Raw genomic sequence first — 18,650 nt, forward strand, 5'->3', positions numbered from 1 at the left:
ACAAGTTCGTCAAATCTTAAATGTCACAATTATATGCTTTGAAAATATTTCTTTCCATATTTCATAAATTTTTTCGCGTTAGATGTAAGTCTAGAAAATTTTAACTTTAATTAGAGTAAAGCTTCCAATCTCAGCGCTGAGATATTTTAATGAGTAGAGAAATAGCGTTGCGTAGCGGGTTATATTTCCACCCTCGCCAGGGCATCGAAAGGCACCGATGAAGAATTTAAAGCATTCTTAAACCTACAGAAAAAACAAACTTTGATTTTTACTGAATTGATTCTTAGTGAGTTTGACGCTATGCCTTATTTTGCTGACGTCACATTAGCAGTATTTAGCAGCTCATCCTTTTCTGTGCATACTCGTTCTGATTACTTGACTTTTTTCTTGTCCGCAAGCAATGTAATAGAAAAATTTTATTCTCACACATTACTGGCTAGGAATACTATATTAAAATTTCATGAATTATCTTAGTTATATTATATTAATAATTATTTATTTTTATGCAACAAATATTTTTTATAATTATGGTACTCTTAGCATTATTTATTTTCTAATATTTACTCTAAATTGTACATAAAACACTATTGGTTTTATAAAAAAAAATCTAATGCTTTCTTTTCCAACGCTAACCACAATACGCCTGCGCTCTATAGAAAAAGATAAAAGATGCTCAATTAAAGTCAACAGTCAAAAAGTGTAAGAAATTTGTGTATAAAATACCAAAATTCCAAAAACAAATTTGTTCAGTGTCAATTTGTAGTGTGCCATTGGAAACTTATATGTTTACATGCATACATATGTACACCGGAATTGTGTTGCAAGATTTTTTTGTTTGGAAATAGCACACTCATAGCAGCAGCTGAGCACCAAAATTGAATGAAACATTTATTTTATGTCCATATGTTTGGCATGTAACATTTATACAAGTGCTAGGCATGACGCTCAAAAGCAGACTAAACTCAAGTGATGTAATGAAGCAAGCGCACAGTGGTGTCGACTAGTAATTTAATAATTGTTTTGGTTAGTGTGAAAAAATTAGAGAAATAACCTCGAGTCAGGAAAAGATAATAAAAAAAGCAATTGAAATCGATTTTTTTTTTTAAATTTGAATAAAATTTGTTAATGCGAAAATTTTTAAAAATTTTTTTCAAATAAAACATTAAATTTTTCAGTGCGTTATTTTTGTAAAATTAATCAAAAATGCGTACATTTACATTAGAGCTTAAATTATATAGTTGAGTATCATAGAACGACCAGATTTTGTTTTAGAAAAGCAACTTTACTATCATATATACGAATTTTGAACTAATTTTATAAAAAAAAATCCTTAAATATGAACTTCATATTTCTGTTGATTTTTTCGCGGAAAGCTACATGCTTTATTTTGAAGTAAATGATATATGTACATATATTCATATATAAGTTTTTCATATTTATATATATAAAAGAGTCAATGTGGTCTATTGAAGAAAGCTTATTAATTGCTAGAAGAGCACTTGAAATTTGAAATGTATCTAAGAAAGCAGTATAATTAAGGCAGTAGTAAAAGACTTTTTTTATTTTGATATTTCTTGCATTTTTTCGGACTTTAATGATTATTCAAAAAAGAAATCAATTCGAAAATGCTAAATTTGTTTAATGAATTAATGTTTTTTATAATATCTTTTTATATAAATTACTTTTTATAAAATATTTTTTTATGAGATATTTATTTTTGTTTTCATGAATATTCAAAAAAAAAATCAGTTTGAAAATGCTAAATTTCTTTAATGAGTTTATTTTTTATATGAAATATTTTTTTATATAAAATATTTTTTATTGAATGAATTTTTTATGACATTTTTTTTCTAACATTTTTTATTAAATTTTAAATAAATTAATTTTTTTTATGAAATATTTTTATATATTTTTTTTATTATAAAATATACTTTAATTGTTTAATGAATTAATTTCTTATATAAAATATATTTTACTTATGTGGTTATTCAAAAAAAAATTCAATTCGAAAATGCTAAATTTGTTTAATGAATTAATTTTTTTTTACATATTTTTGTTTCTTAATTTTTTAATGAATTAGTTTTTTATATCAACTATTTTTTTATGTAAAATATTTTTTTATAAAATTGTTTATAAAATATATATAGTTTTTTAAATAAATAAAAATGCAGCTTTAGTATTGACGACATTCACGTGCAAAGACAACAATTCTTAAGAAAATTAATTAAAAAACATAAAGCCACTTTCTAACCCATAACAATGTCATTTAGAATCACTCTGCGTTGCTTCAGGCGTTATAAAAACATATTGACGAGATCTGCTTTTGGGAATTTAACGAATACGTACTTGTGGATGACTATGAGCAAGCAAAAAAATCTGCGTCATTGAATTTTTCTTCATAAACTATATTTCTTTCCTTGCCTAAATTGTATACTTGTTTTGTATACCCTTCACCAATTGTGCATCCCGTCACGTCCGCATGCCGCCCTTTGCACCTCCCACCTTTAGTAGCAAGCATACACATGCCAAAGTGTAGTGGCACTGTATTTGTTAGTTAAATATGTGTAGCAAATATTTTTATTTTCTTCTTTTATTATTATAAATATATGCGTATGTATATGTTCGTTTAGTTTTTAATGTGTCACCATGACTATGAACCACTGTTATTTGCAATTTTATACAAAAACGTATGTTTTATCAACTCTTATCTGCAGAAAAAACCCGACTGGTCCAAGGGCAAACCCGGTGATGCTAAGGTAAAGGAGGAAGTTGAAGCCGATGCCTAAGCTCGTACCCGACCTGTGTGTGACTCCCGCCCTAATTATAAATTTTATTTAAAGTTTTTTATTCATTCAAACAACATCAGATTTATGAATATACTTCATTATTTACAAATATATATTTTTTAAAAAGTAATTTTAATTGTTACAAACCAAAAACAACAAAAGCACTACTCTACACTTTAAATCGCCTTCTCTAAATTCTCAAAAAAACAATGGTACAGCAACAAAACCAAAAAGCAATTGTATAGAAATACTAATTAAAGCAAAGCAACAGCTGTTCAATGCAGTACTAGAAAATTATTGTGTTAGTTAATAACAACAAAGAAATACAAAAAAAAAATTAAAAAAAATTATCAAAAATTGACGCAAGCAAACTTTTTTAATTGTAATATATAAACAAAACAAAAATTAAAAAAGAAAAAACACAAAAAAATTTAAAACACCAACCAGATTTTTGTTATCACTTTTTTGATTTTTAAGTGATTTTAATTCATTATCGAAATAATTTATAATTATTAATTGTTTTATACTCGCTTTTCTATTTTTTTTTTTTTTTATTATGTAATATTTGAATTCAGTTTGTTATTTTGATTTGAAATCCAGCAAAACTCTTTTGATTCTATTATTGAAACCATTTCATTAATTTTTATTTACCAAAGTGTTTTTTTTTATTTATTTATTAATTTTTTTAATCCATTTCATTAATTTCTATTCGCTAAAGTGCTGTTTTTGTTCTTTAAAATATTTTTTTTAATTTTTAATTTATTTTTTTCAGAGTTTTTATTTCTTATTAATTAATTTATTTTATTTTTTTAACTTTCTATATGTTTGTATCACTATTCAATTTTTTTATTTATTTCTTTACTTTTTTTTTAATTTTATTTATTTATTTTCATAATTTTATTTTTTATTTTTAATTTATTTTTTTATATTATATTTATTTCCATTACCATTCCTGTAATTTTTTTTCATTATTTTTTTCTTCTTTCTATTTTGTTTTTTAAATTTAACTCTTTTAGTTTTTTTTATTTTATAAAAGCAATCCACACTTTTTTACTTAAGCTATTTCTTGTTTTTATTTTTCCATTTTATTTTAAATTATTGTAAAAAAATATTTTTAAACTTTATTTATTTTTTTCATAAATTTTTATTATCTAAATTTATTTATTTTGCACATTTGTTACGTTTTTTTAATTTTTTATTTTTGTATATTATTATTTTTAATTTATATATATTATTATTAGTTATTGTACTTTATTTTTATTTATTTTATTTTTTTTTATTACTTTTCCTTTATTTTTTTAAATATTTTTTTTTAATTTTTTTTTCTTTGATTTCATCGATTTATTTCCATTATTTTAAGTTATAATTATTTATTTTTCTCACATAATTATTTTATATTTTTTTATTTTTATTTCATTTTCAATTTATTTATTTTTATTTTCCAAATTATTTTTATTTTCCAAATTATTTTTTGTTTTATTATTTTATTTTTATTAATATTTTTTTTAGAAATCCACCCAGCTACACTCAAATCGCTTACAGTTGTAAATATTTTTGATTTTTGATTATAATTAAGTGATTTTTGGCTGTTTCCACTCGACGATTTTCTCTTTAAGTTTTTGTACGAATTTTTGGTTTGAGAAGAGTCCAAATGAGTCGAACCCCATCTAGTTATTTACCCGCACGTGTTGTATGGAATGAAATACATATGTACATATGAGCCATTATGAGTCATGACAATCCCAACCAAAGAGCCAAAGCACCAACAAACCGTTATCTCCAACAAATTGTATGCGTCCCTAGATGATGTTACCACCATCATGTCTCTGCGCACTTTGCCCGCCAATCCGTGTGCCCTTAAGAGCTTCTACACCCACACAAACATATAAAACTTAATTCTAAACGATTCTTCTAGGATCACGCCCCAGAAACACCAGCATAAAATCATGATGTACGAGCAATTTGGCAACATCGCAACGGGTGTTGTTTTTAGCAGAGAAGCAGCACAGTTAGAACAATACCAACAACAACAACAAATATTTTTAAATATAAAGTTATATGTTTATTAAGTGAAAAGAAAAAAAAAACAAAAAAATATATACAGAAACCCGATTTTTATTATAATTATACATAACAGTAACAACAAAAGCGACACCACCGAGCAAAATATTGGCAACTGGCAACAGCAACGGGGGGAAAGCGGCACAAATTCGGTAGAAGGCTTAAAAACAAGTGATTTGCTTTGGAAGTAGACGCTCAGCATTAACCAGCAGCGGTGTCTACACTTACGCGCAAACAATTAGCATAATAAATTGCACACAAAAACTAATGATATAAATCCCAACACAGATGAATTTAGTTAAAACAAAAATTATAAAATATACTCATTTATTAATAATGACAATTTATCCTAAGGTCGCGTCGAACGAGATATTTCGGCGCATTGTGGTTTCGGAATGGCATCTTCTTTAATTATTCAATTTATATTTGTATTCAATTGTGTTTATTGTAAATATGGTTGACCACACCACACTACAACAACTTACTGAATGTAAAAACGAGTTAAACCAAGCAATAAATGTGAATTTACTCAATTGTTGGCAAAGTACAACAAAAACAAACAATTTCTTTTATTTAGTAGTATTATTTATTTTTTTTTAACAATAAAATAGTAAAGAGTAGGTTATTTTCAATAATAAATCTTCATCGGAATTTACTTTCTGCATTAATTATTTGCGCTGTTCAGGGCACAAAAGGGTATGAAAAGCCGTAAAATACCTGAAATAAAATAATAATCAAAAAAATTGGCAAAATACGAGACAAAAAATATTCTTTCATTTAATAGTATTATTATTTCTTTTATAAAATAATAAAAAAAAATTATAAAAATCACGCAAAAATTTTTCACATTAAATTATTTTTGAAATATTAAAATAAAATATGAAAAAATTTAAGTTTTTTACTTCACATATTTTAAAAATATTCGATTTAATATTAAAAATATTTAAAACAAAAAAAGGCTATTGAAAAAAGTACCTCTATTTGGATCACCCGTTATATATAGTTTAAAGGAGTTTCCTTTTGGGTCTAAAAAACATGGTGGCAAACTTAGTTTGCCCTGTTTAGGGTATAAAAATGTAAAAAAACCGTAAAATATCTGACATAAAATAATTAACAAAAAAATTGGCATAGTGTGAGACAAAAAAGATTTTTTAATTAATAATACTATTATTATTTTTTTATAAAATGTATTGATAACAATTTTTAATAAAATTCCCACACCAATTTTTCACATTAAACATTTTTGAAATGATAAAATAAAATATATAAAAATTATTTTTTTTTACAAAAAATATTGATGAAATATCATAAAATATTGCATTTAATATTAAAAATATTTTAAAAAGTCGTAAAACACCCGAAATTTATAATAAAAATCAAAAACAATGCCAGCGGCGCATAAAAATCGAATCGCCCTAGTGAGAGCAGCGACGCGCCGCTTTTGTCCAAAATTCAGTTTTGCCCCAATGCACTAGGCGACCAGAAACCCAACATACGCAGCAAGTGGCTACCTGTTAAACGACACTACCTTACCAACACTGCATACACTCAGTTACAGTGTAGCACACTTTCAGGCACCGGATGCTGTAACGATACAATATTAAGAATACAATATTCATTAAGTAAAATTATTTAAGGAAATACGGAGCTGCAATATCTGCGCTAAACGCTGCGCACTAAGCTTAGGTAGGCGTGGATATTTACTAAAAGACAATGAACTTGTAGTAAGCATGAAAAACAACAAAGTTAGTCAACACCAAACAGCGCATATACTCTTTATGCTTCTTTGCTGGCATATTTTTTCTGAACTCATTTTTGGAATGCCTTCATACAGAGAAAGTAGATTATATATAATCTACAATATATAAAAGATGTATATACATCGATTATATACTAAAATATTAAACATATAAAAGTTTAAAACATATAATCTACATTCTCTGTTTCATATGCGTACAGTACGGCTGCGTGCGTGAATTAGGTCGTCATAGCAGTTTGCCGACATCCGTTTGCCTGAAAGCATGCTACGTGCTGCGTGGGATGCCCGTGTAGCCGCTCTATGTGTGTGTGCGCTAAATGCAGCAGCCGCCTGCTGTGCCGTGCTGGGCGCCTGTTGCAATTTCGACGATTTAACTTTTGTGAAAAATGCCAAACGCCGCCGCCGCCGCTAGGGTGGTGAGCGAATTTTTTTCGCGCCAATTTTTTCACGGTTTTTTTGAGATTTTTTCAATTGCATGGAATTTTTAGCAAAAAATTGTCATTAAAGCGAAATGTTCAGCGGAAATTTCGGCAAAAAATAAAAAAAATCGATTTTATTAATTATTATTTTTTTAATTAAAACAACTTAGTTGAAACAGTTTTGTGTGCAAATATGTATTTATATATTTATTTAGTGTACACAAATATTATTTATTGCAAATGTTTATTTTGAAATTTCGTCTACATTATATTAGCACATGCGCCATTGACGATTCGCTACACGTTCGTGTCTATAAATACGACTACATGTTGACATACATATATTAAATAGTTATGTTTTAGTGTTTATATAAGTAACTTAGTGTTAATTTTAGCACATTAAATATTGCAAATGTTGCACATGCCTTCAAAATGTTGAGTATTCTAGGCGCAACGGGAATCTAAATATACGCGATTCTTTACGATTACAATCATATAAGTATGTATGTGTGTGTGGGCTGTGTGAGTTTAAGAGTGCATACGCATTGCTATAAATTTAAACCTAATGCTAACATACAGATTTGTAGTAAAATCGAATAATGAGATCAAATAAAAATACTTTTCGTTTGTGAACTAGAAGAAAACGCCTACAACTACACACATTTCCTTAGCTTCTATTCATTTCGGTTGCCCTCGTGTTCGTCGGCGTCACGCAGCACCAACTCAAAGCTGCGTTCATTGTCCAAGTCCAACATTTCCACCTCGATCCACTCCTCGAGCGGCATTAAGCCCGCCTCCATTTGACGTCGCTGCGCTGCGGCCGCCTCCAATGCGCCACCGCGCAGTTGCTGCAACGCCGCATCATGCTAAAACGTTTGCGCGTTGCGACACACACCGCACCCCAGCGCGAACTCCTCACCCGTTGGTGGATGTATGACGTGCAACGGGCACTCGTCGCCCAACAGTTGCTTGGCCTTCGGGCCGGCCGGACATTGTGGCAGCTTATTCTTCGGTATGTTCGTGAGCCGTTGGAAGTCATCGTGGCAGGTGTCGCAGAAGTGTGTGGTGCCGAAGCAGAAGAACACCGCCACCGAGCAGCAGTAGCGACATTTGTATTCGAGAAAGTCTGTGCCATGCTTGGGACACATTTGCGCACGCGCCACGTCCGAACAGCCGCCGCAGACCAACTCTTGCGGATCGAATTTCTCGCCGATTTCCGCGTCACAACGCGCTTCGCCGCCATAATAGGCCTTCTGGCACTTGTAGCACACATAGTAGGCGTAGCGATCCATGGCCAAGTTGGTCACGTCCTTGGAGTCGGTATCCTTGACGATGCCCTCGTATTTCAAACTGCAAAGTAGACACATTTTAATGAAACAATAACACTGGATTATTGAATATTTGAGGTGCCAAACTCACCGCATCAACGCCTTGCGCTTGACGTCCTGCTTGAGCGCGTTAATCGGCTCCAAAATATCGGCGAGCAGTGCGTGTTGTATGTCTGCTTTGCAAATGGGGCACAAGGAGAAGCCAAAGGTGATGCGTGGACCGCTCCAACGTTTCTCAATGACAGCTTTGCAGCAATGATAGTGGAAAACATGTCCGCACTCGAGCTACAAATCACAAAAACAGTTAATTAAATTAAGAAAATAAATGATTGATAAAAATATTTGCACACCTGTATGGATGGCGCACACGAGAGCGCCTCCACAAAGCATATCATGCACATGTCGTCTGCATCCTGCGTCAACTTCGGCTCATGCAGCTCTTCGGCGATCTTATTTTCGCGCGCGTGACACACATGCTGCAAGCAGGGCAAGCATTTCTTCTCATTGGCCACACCGCCGCACGGATGATCGCACGACTTCACTTTCATACACGAATTGGCCGCATGCTCTTGACATTGCGCATCGGCGCACACGTTGCCGATCTCCAGCAGCCCCGAATTGCCGGTAATGCCACAGAAACGGCAACGTCCTACCGCCTCTTGTGGTCCGGATATTATTGTGTGACTGCCATCGCGGAATTCCACCATTGCCTTCAGCGTCTTTGAGTCGGCTAAGGCGAGTAGCCAAAAGAGTTTAGTGCGTCCGCACGACTCATGCAACTCGACTCGTATGGCTTCTTCTTCCTCCTTGCAAACCTGTTAAGGTTAAATTAGTCGTTAAAAAGCAATATTTACAGACATTTCAGTGGTACAAAGTTATAGACCCAAATCTCGGCTAGTCACTACTTAGATATAAGATGATATGCTGCAGTTAAGCTAAGATATTATAGAATTTATGAGAATTCTTTGCTATGATTAAGCAAATGTTAATGTTATGCTGGTAGGCCACACTTGATGGACTCCAGACCAATTTATCGTTCCACAAAGGTTGAAATAGAATAAAAGTAGGAAGAGGAAATATTGATTTGCTTATTCTAGAATTTAATGATATATGCTTAGAATAGTGGTAACGATGCGATGTTGTTTTGTAGCGGCAGAAAACGTCCTTGAGTTGACAGTACTAATTTAGAGGAATGCCGAGTTGACAGTACTTCGCGGGATAAAAATTCGGGTCCGTTCCGGTTTCCGTTGACCCACCTGTCTTCGGAATGGTGGAATACATTTCTGTAATACTAATTTTATTTTCCAACTAATACCCAATTGGAAAACTATTTGGTTGTAACGGGTGATCCAAGTAGAGGTTCTTTTTTATATGGCTTTTTTTTCAGATCACGCGTGATTCGTGTCAAGCTGTCATGTAACTTTTGTTCAGTATTGTTTGGCATTTCATCATGGAAAGACTTACGTCTGAACAACGTTTACAAATCGTTCAACTTTATTACGAAAATTCACGTTCTGCAAAGAATGTGTTTACGCGCTCTTCAGTCAACTTATGGTCATCTGCCTACTGAGTGTACTATTCACAACACCATCACCCATTTTCAGCATTCCTAGCATTTATTATTGGATAATATTCGACCGAATAGACCACGTCTAGCAACCAGTGAAGAAAATATAGCAGCCGTAGCTGAGAGTGTATATGAGGGATCTTAAATTGAAAGCGTACAATTTTTTTTTGTTTTAAAACTTCTGCAAGAACTGAAGCCGCTCGAACTTCCTTAGCGACATCGCTGCGCTCTATGAACTCTTGAAAAGTTCCAAGAAGATCCGATTTTGTTCAGTGATGAGGCCCTTTTCTGGCTCAATGGGCATATAAACAAGCAAAATTGTCGTATTTGGGTCGAAAAGCAACCTGAAGAGATTCAAGAAGAGCCATTTCATCCAGAAAAAATAACGGTTTCCGCCAATGACGACCGTTATCGAGCCATGATAACCTACTATTTGATGCCTGAAATCAAATCTCTGCGACATTTGGTTTAAACAATACGGCGTCACTTCGCACATATCGCGTCAATCAATGGATTTATTGATAGAACACTTCGGTGGGCAGATAATTTCACGGTTTTGGCCGGTCGATTGGCCATCAAGATCGTGTGATATCGCACCGTTAGATTTTTTCTTGTGGGGATACGTAAGGTCTGAAGTGTACGCGGACAATTCCGCTTTTATTCAGGTCCTGGATGATGACGTCATGCATGTCATTCGTCAGTTACCAGTCGAAATGCTCGAACGAGTCATAGAAAGTTGGACTCAAGGGATGCACCATCTGAGACGTAGTCGCGGCCAATATTTGAAAGAGATATCTACAAAAATAAATACCAAAAGATGTTCTTTCGAAGGATAGTAAACATTCCCAATATCGAATCCGCGTCAGCTTGTACCCAGATGACTAGACGAAGAAGAAGAGTACTAAGCAAAAAAAAAAAAGAAATCAGGGTTAAAACTTCTTAGCAGCGTATTCATCACGAATTGAAAAATTTACGAACGAGGTAGGAGTGCTAATTGAGCCCGATAGGGCTGCACTCCTACCTACCTAATATAATTAAATTTTTTTTTTATTATATTAATTACATAAAAAATCGCTTTAGCGAGCTGAGATGTGTTCTCTTTAAATTTCATTCAAGAAATATTACTATCGTCGAGAGGATAATGACCAAATTGTGTTCTTGATGTCCTACTTAATCACACTTAACGCCGACTGGGACCTGATCTTTGATGGGATCACTAAAATATGCTACTAACTATCTTCTTCTCTTCAACAAAGACGTGTGCATGCTTGGGTTTAAAATTGATCCAGTTGACTATATACATATATAGTATAACATACTGGATATACAAGGTCTGTCGCAAAAGAAACACAACTGTTAAAAAAACAAAAAAAAAATTAATATTTTTCAAAAGTTATATTTTTTTATTCAAAGTAGTTTCCTTGTGCTTCGATACATCGTTTAGCCCGGTCAATTAGCATTTCAAATTAGTGTTTAAGGTAATTTTTCGGAATGCTTTTGAGAATATCGGTCGTCGCCTTTTGGATAGCTAAAATTTCCTGAAACCAGTGTCCTTTCATGGGCAAATTAAGTTTTCCAAATAGGTAAAAATCACAGGGTGCCAGATCAGGTGAGTAGGGTGAGTGATTAATGGTTAATATGGAGTTTTTTGTCAAAAAAGCAGTGACAAGCGTTGACCGATGACACGGCGCATTATCGTGCAACAGGCGCCAGGACCCTGCCTCACGGTATTGTGGTCGAGCACGACGAATGCGTGACAAAAGACGCTTCATAACACCAAGGTAAAACACAACATTAATCGTTTGGCCAAGTGGGACGAACTCTCGGTGTACAATACCCTCGGAATCGTAAAAACAAATCAGCATTGTCTTCATTTTTGACTTCTGAAGACGACCGACTTCTGATCGTCACAGAGGTCCTCACGACCTTTTTGGAATCGCTTAAACCACTCATGCATATTCCTAAGGGATAGGCACTGATCACCATAAACTTGTTTCATCATTTTAAATGTTTCAGTAAACGTTTTCCCAAGTTTAAAACAAAATTTTATATTTGCTCTTTGCATTTTACGACCGATGACCAAAAGCTGCTGTCACTTTTTGATCGATAACATCGATTGTAGTTATCCAATTGTCTTAAAATTTTTACGAAATGTCAACAAGAAATCAAACTTTTTATTTCATTCACCCACCAATAGGTGGCGCCACCAAAAACAGTTATATTTAAAAAGTTCTGTTTCTTTTGCGACAGACCTTGTATAATATATAATCCAGTCGTTGACAGCAAAGTGAGATAAAGGGAACCACTACGTCCTACAACTCTTATTCGTGGCTAACTGAATATAACTTGTTCAGGGCATAAAAGGTCCACATAGACTGAAACCCATGTATGCATCGGACAGGTTCCGAGTAAATATCTAATATGAACTACAATCCTTATAGTATAACACTTAGGCCGCATATCGCAACTGATATTTCACTTGCCTCATAAACAGTTAATTTATACCACAATCTTTACTTATATGCGACCAAATAACGGTTTTCCCACAACATCTATCAGCTATTGCAATCTTACACTTACCGTCCGCTTATGCATCCGTGTTTTGCGATTTAAATGCAAAAATCGATCACAATCGCCGCACAGCGAACCACAAGTCTCGCACTGGATTATGGCAGCAGTTTCGCCATCATCGTGGTTGGTGCACATGGGACGTGTATCGGATACCTTAGACCACTGGCCGGACGACAATTTCTCCACATGATCGCGATCGAGCACACAGAGGCTAGCGAGCGCCAACCACATGGTGGCGGTTTTGACGCAATGTTCCGGATTGCGGAAGATCTCATCCAAACGCGTTAAATTCAATACAGACTCCGCAATGGCGGCTTTGGTGATCTGAGACCATTTTTCGCTTAATTTACCCTGTGCGAAAATAAAGAAAAAATTTAATTTTTAATAAAATTTACATTGAGTAGCAAAAAATATTCGGCAACACTTACGCTGGCTAAATCGCGCACGAGACTGATAATACTTTCCGCCTGCTTGGTGGATATAACGCCATTCAAAAACCAACGCTGATTAAGATTTTTCTTATGCTCCTTCTTACTCGCTTTCAGTGTCGAACGGCCCAGCTCATATTCGCCACTCTCCACCTGTTGATCGAAACGGAAGGGATGCGTTTTTGCCGAAAATTCAATGGCATCACCATCACTGGCGCTCTTCTCACACTCAGCGTCCGCCTTTGCTTTCTGCGTTTGCTTCAGTAGGTGCACAGATAAATCCAACGAACTGCAGAGACGCACGAAGGAGGGTGTCTTCTCCAGACTCGGTTTGCTTGAAGTTGACTTCACTTTGACTTGTAACTGTAGCGCCTTGGCGATGACAGCCAAAAATATGTCCAACAAACCCAAGCGATTCATATCGAAGTCGGCCGCGTTTTGATGTGCAATATTATAATCGGCTGGCGGCAAGCGCTGCACACCCATCAGCTCCGCGAAGCTCTCTGGCGAAATTTCGGGTAGTATGCGTCGTAGCAGCGCTGTCACCTGCCGTTGAACGCGATCACTGCCTGTATGGAGCAGCGTTAAGAGATCCTTCAGCAATCCGTACTGATGTGAGAGATATGAGCGACCGACGACACTGCCCGAGAGCGCCAACACCATGCTGAGCATTTCGAAGCAATAAGTGTCGGGCGCACGATAGCGCTCCGAGCTGGTCTCACTCTTCGGATCACCCGTCGAGGTGGCGGACGTGGTGTTGGCATGTGTGTCTTTGAAACAATTCGCCAAATTCACAATCTCCCAATCTTCTTTGGCGCGATGCGCTTCCTTTTTGATCGCATGCACAATATGCACAATCACTTGCTTCTGCAGGTGTGAGAGCTTGCTGCGCGAGAAGAGTATACCAACCATGTGTTCGCGCAGATCTAGCGAATCGGCGAGCATTGAAGCGCCACTTGAATCCATGCCGAGTATGGATTGATGGCCGGCATCGCTTGCGACGTTGCTGATCAATTTGCCAAAGACTTGACCTGCAGAGAGAGAGAGACAGCGTTTCAAATACAAAATATGTTTAATTTATGTTGGCTATCATGTTAAGCCGTTCGATTTGCCACCCACCGGTTATTAGTCGGAAGACACGCAGTGTTTCAGACTCGCAGATCTGCTGTTGTATGCGTAAGGCGTTTGTCAGCTTCAAATTTGATTTGAGTGTGTTACCTGCATTACCGCTTGCAGCCGCAGAGTGCGCGCCGCCGAAATGCTCATTAAAATGCTCGTCGAACCCACTCATGATGCTCGGTAGGCCGAGCAATTTGATTTGTCGCACACGTAATGTATTCTCCGGACCGTGGAACTCCAAGCGGAAGTGAGTATAAGACTCATTGGTAATTTTTGCGGATATCCAGGCGCAAGCTTTTGGATCAACATCAACGGACTTGATAAGATTCGTATCGCCCAACGATTGGCCAGCATAAAAAACCACATTCAGCACTTTGTTCTAAAAGAAAAATTAGGTAATATGTATTATGATAAAAAAAGTCATTGAATAATAAAACTCTTTGCAAAGATATTTCTTTCTTCCTTTTGATTTTGTTTGTTCAACTTTACAGAGAACCGAACATTATTAGTAATCGAAAGAAATCTATGACAGTGAGGATAACGTAATAAAAAGTCGCGTTCTATTATAATATTTTCCGACCCGGGTTAAAGGTGAGCAAGAGGCTGAGTCAGACTGAAAAAGAGATAGGCCGAAATGCGTAAGTATGAAGAACTTGACAAGCTGGCCGACAAGGTAATTCTCGAAAATTCTACAAAAAAAATGCGGCGACTAACAGAAAGTTTCAAGACCGGAGCATACTCTTGTAGAACCCCCAGAGGTGATCTAGTAACCGATGCCCAGAGCATATTAAAACACTTCTCCAGCCTGCTGAATGGCAGTGAAAGCATAACACCAGGAGATGTCGAACCCGAATCCCCAATCGATGACGATGGAGCAGACGTTCCATTGCAAGACCATGAAGAAGTTAGAATAGCAATTACCCATCTAAAGAACAAAGCGACAGGGCTGATGGATTAATGGATCCAACGCAGAATAACTGTTACCAATAGGTGCGACTTCGGACTGAGTAAGCTATTGAGAAGTAAAGTCCTCTCTCAACGCAGAAAGACCAAACTCTACAAGTCATTCATTATTTCCATCATGCTATATGCTGGTAAGTCGACGTTACGAGTTTTCGAGCGAAATGCGGAAGATTTATAGTCCTTTGCGCATTGACCACGGCGAATAGCGCATTCGATGGAACGATGAGCTATATGAGATATACGACCCCATTGACATAGTTCAGCGAATTAAAAGACGCTGGCTAGGTCATGTTGTCCGAATTGACGAAAACACTGCAGCTCCGAAAGTATCGAAGAACTCCACTCCGTTGGAAAGACCAGGTGGAGAAGGACCTGGCTACACTTATTAGAATCCGATTCCGCTGTTTGGGCGGCAAAATAACCCCAAAGAAAATAGTGCTCTTCCACCAGGACATCTGACCGGAAATTTTCTTTTCTCAAACGGGTTAAAGAAGTTGGTTACGTTTTCCCAAAATTTCTTAGGTTAGGTAAAAATAATTCGTCACTATTTTATACCATAAATATTTAAGATAAATAATTGTGAATGGAAGACAGAAATTCCAAAAATAGCACAATTAAACTTTTTTTGACTCACCTGTATGTCCCGACTATTGTCTATGTGCACCAAAACCACCTTACACGTGTATGTCAGCTTAGTCATCGAGATCTCAATGATCTTGCATTTATTGCGATCCTCCTCATCACTTTCCCAAAAAGTCTCAGTCGAGTTGTCCGTCAGCGATTCGGCCATGGCCTGACGTGATGACACTGTAACCTCAAACATGCCATTCAAGTCGGAATAGCAAACAATTTTAGCACCCGCAACAACCACTGCCGCACCGCCAACATTCTGGAAATTATGCTCCACATCATGCATGCCCGCAGAATTGCCAACAGCAAAACCACCCTCAACAGCTGACGCACCCGCCATGCCCATGCTCGACACAGCCATAACATCATCTTGCTCATCGGATTTCGAAAGTATCTTCGAAATATTGCCGAACACATGAGAATTGTGCAGAAATTGATGATCGGTTTGGCGAAAACGTATGCCGAAGCATTGTATGGCGATGCGTTGCAAGGGTGAACCAAGCGGCAAGTAGAGCGTAAGATCGGCCACAGACTGCAGAAATACATGCAAGCTTTGTGTTATTAAATGTGAGAAACGACCGCTGATCTGCGTATAGGTGACAGGGTGCTCCAACGCGGGCTCCACATCCTCGTACTTGCCATCAATCATATCGACGGCGGATATAGTTAGCGAACTGACGAACCACCACATGAGATCGTGTAGGCAGATGCTTTGCGTCACCGACCGCAATAACCAATTGATCGCTTGTAGCGAGTATATGCGACAGGCGGCTATGCGTAGACTGCGCTTCATAGCGTAGCGCAGCTTCTCCAGATCATGTTTTTGTGTAATAAATGCCATTGAGGGACGTTGCAACAGCGCATTCACCTGTGAGGCTAACTCCATTTCGAGGAGCGTGTTTGATGTATCCTTATCACGCATAGCGTTCGCCCTCAGCAAGGCGCTGCCGCTCGAGTAGTCGTATTCCTTCGTTTTAACACCACCTATTTCTGCTGTCTTCAGTTTCTCCTCATTGTCATTACCCTCCGGCTGGTCGACAGAATGTGAGTGCGTTTTCGTACCGCTCATGCCGCCTTCGGTGTTCGCCAATCGCTGCACAGCTGGGTGTACAATACTGCTGTTCAATATACTTTCCGGCACCAGGCGACGCAAATTTTCCGAAGGATAGCAGATGAGTAAAGCGCCATCGCTTTCGCTGGTGGAGTTATTCCGTCGCCTGAACACGACTTTGGTCTGTTGTGCTTCGTCCGCGTTCGCTGCGAGATTTTTCAATTGGAATGTGCCTTGCTGTTGAGCCAAGGCCCAACCTTGACCCATCGAGAAACTGCGGTGGAATTTCGAGAGCGTTCCGGTATTTGAGCCACCACCGCCGCCTTGCTGTGCGCTCATTGACCCCGTCATTATTTCGTAATTATTTGGATCGCACGATTCGTAAGACATTTCCGAAAGTGGCTGGTAAAGTTCAATTTTAAAAAATATAATTACGCATTATACTTATATAGAAAAAATGTGAGAAATGTCATCGCACTCACCCGATCAAATCCATTTTCCGTGGCATTCAAGCCGAACATCTCGTACGGCAAATCTTCGTTATTCGCCACTCCGAGTGATTCCAAGCAAGCAAATGTTTCTGGCGCCAGCCAAATGTGCTCCGGAGAGACAGAGCTCCCCGCAAAGCTTTTACGGTACGGTGTTGAGCCTGTGAAGTAACAAAAAAATTATTGTGTCCACGTGACTTTTAAGCGGTGCCGCATATAGCCATGAAAGAACTTATTATGAAACCTATTATAGAACAAACTTGCGAAATTTTGGTGGGGATTACGACATTAACCTACAATTAAAGGATTCCAACACGAGTGCTTCAAAACTGATTTAATCAGGAGGCGGAACTGTCCGTTCAAATTTAACAGACCGAAATCGGATAAAAGTTAAAAAGACACTAAGCCAAATAGTTAGGTTATTTCGAGAAGGCTAAGGTGGGCTTTGGAATATGCAACGCTATATCTTTCCCATTCAAGGGTGGATCAAGTAGAATCTACAAATCAGTAGCAAAAAAAAATCATCTTCTCAAAGAGTATCATTAATAAGGATGAAGAATAAAAAACGAGCATATCTTCACATACACATGATATATGCAGACTAGATGTATAATTCTAGTCGAATAGTCTCCGATGAATGCCACTAAAACCCGAAGATATAGTAAACAAAACTAAAATGGTCTCGGATATCAATAATGTATGGAATTCGATTTTTTTTTTTTTTTTGCATGGCTATCACGGGCTCTCTTGCAGAAGTCCAGACGCTGAACCCAACTTTCGACGGTTTTCAAGTATAAACCGGCCGATAATGCTGTAATTTCACGTTCGATATTTGTACGAAGTTCATCAATCGTCGCTGGCTTGTTGGCATAGACCATAGACTTGATATAGCCCCAGAGGAAATAGTCTAACGGCGTCAAATCGAACGACCGAGGCGGCCAATTGATTGGGCCATTTCGTGAGATAACAAGTTCACCAAACTTGGTTTTCAATAAATCGATTGTGACATTCGCTGTGTGGCTTTTGGCGCCGTCCTGTTGGAACCACATATTGTCCAAGTCCATATCATTCAATTCGGGCCAAAAATATTCGGTTATCATTGAGCAGTAGCGATTCCCATTCACAGTAACGTGCCGGTCTTAATCATCACGGAAGAAGTACGGCCCAGCGACGCCGCCGGCGCATAAGCCATACCAAACCGTATTTTTTCGGAATGAAATGGTGACTCATGGAGTTCGTGTGGATTTCTACCTGACCAATAACACATATTTTGTTTATTGGCGAAGCCATTCAGCCAGAAATCAGCATGGACGTAGTGCTCTTAAAGTTGAGGCCACTGATTCTGAATTTCGTTAGAAAATTTTAATCATTTCGACTTGTTGGATCGTACATCTTTCCATGATGAAATGGCAAACCTTACTTAAGAGAAATGTCAAAAGAGCGGGAAAAAATATGGCGTCGTTTGCTGTCCCTATCGGTC

General features: G+C 36.7%; 2 protein-coding genes across 11 annotated transcripts in view; one reads left to right on the forward strand and one right to left on the reverse strand.

Annotated features, from left to right (window-relative positions):
• The window catches only part of LOC126758977 (troponin I), a 29,980-nt gene extending 24,570 nt beyond the window's left edge, over positions 1 to 5,410 (forward strand). For 4 of the 9 annotated variants that reach the window (XM_050473485.1, XM_050473487.1, XM_050473486.1 and 1 more), the window contains exon 8: positions 2,715 to 2,916. In XM_050473485.1, the coding sequence (XP_050329442.1) occupies positions 2,715 to 2,786 (72 nt within the window). In that variant the 3' untranslated portion in view covers positions 2,787 to 2,916. Of the gene's footprint in view, positions 1 to 656; positions 700 to 2,714; positions 2,917 to 4,701 lie in introns of those variants that run through there. The other 5 variants (XM_050473490.1, XM_050473491.1, XM_050473489.1 and 2 more) reach the window with 3 other exon arrangements.
• Positions 5,411 to 7,195: 1,785 nt separating this feature from the next.
• LOC126758928 (E3 ubiquitin-protein ligase highwire) overlaps positions 7,196 to 18,650 on the reverse strand; it is a 161,467-nt gene continuing 150,012 nt past the window's right edge. For both annotated transcript variants that reach the window (XM_050473380.1, XM_050473379.1), the window contains exons 25-32: positions 17,165 to 17,331; positions 15,636 to 17,084; positions 14,039 to 14,417; positions 12,920 to 13,950; positions 12,501 to 12,842; positions 8,704 to 9,168; positions 8,445 to 8,638; positions 7,196 to 8,375 (exon numbers count right to left, since the gene is read on the reverse strand). In XM_050473380.1, coding sequence (XP_050329337.1) covers positions 7,892 to 8,375; positions 8,445 to 8,638; positions 8,704 to 9,168; positions 12,501 to 12,842; positions 12,920 to 13,950; positions 14,039 to 14,417; positions 15,636 to 17,084; positions 17,165 to 17,331 — 4,511 coding nt within the window. In that variant the 3' untranslated portion in view covers positions 7,196 to 7,891. The remainder of the gene's footprint in view (positions 8,376 to 8,444; positions 8,639 to 8,703; positions 9,169 to 12,500; positions 12,843 to 12,919; positions 13,951 to 14,038; positions 14,418 to 15,635; positions 17,085 to 17,164; positions 17,332 to 18,650) is intronic.

Source organism: Bactrocera neohumeralis, chromosome 5 (genome assembly GCF_024586455.1).
Source record: "Bactrocera neohumeralis isolate Rockhampton chromosome 5, APGP_CSIRO_Bneo_wtdbg2-racon-allhic-juicebox.fasta_v2, whole genome shotgun sequence".
NCBI classification, from domain to species: domain Eukaryota; kingdom Metazoa; phylum Arthropoda; class Insecta; order Diptera; family Tephritidae; genus Bactrocera; species Bactrocera neohumeralis.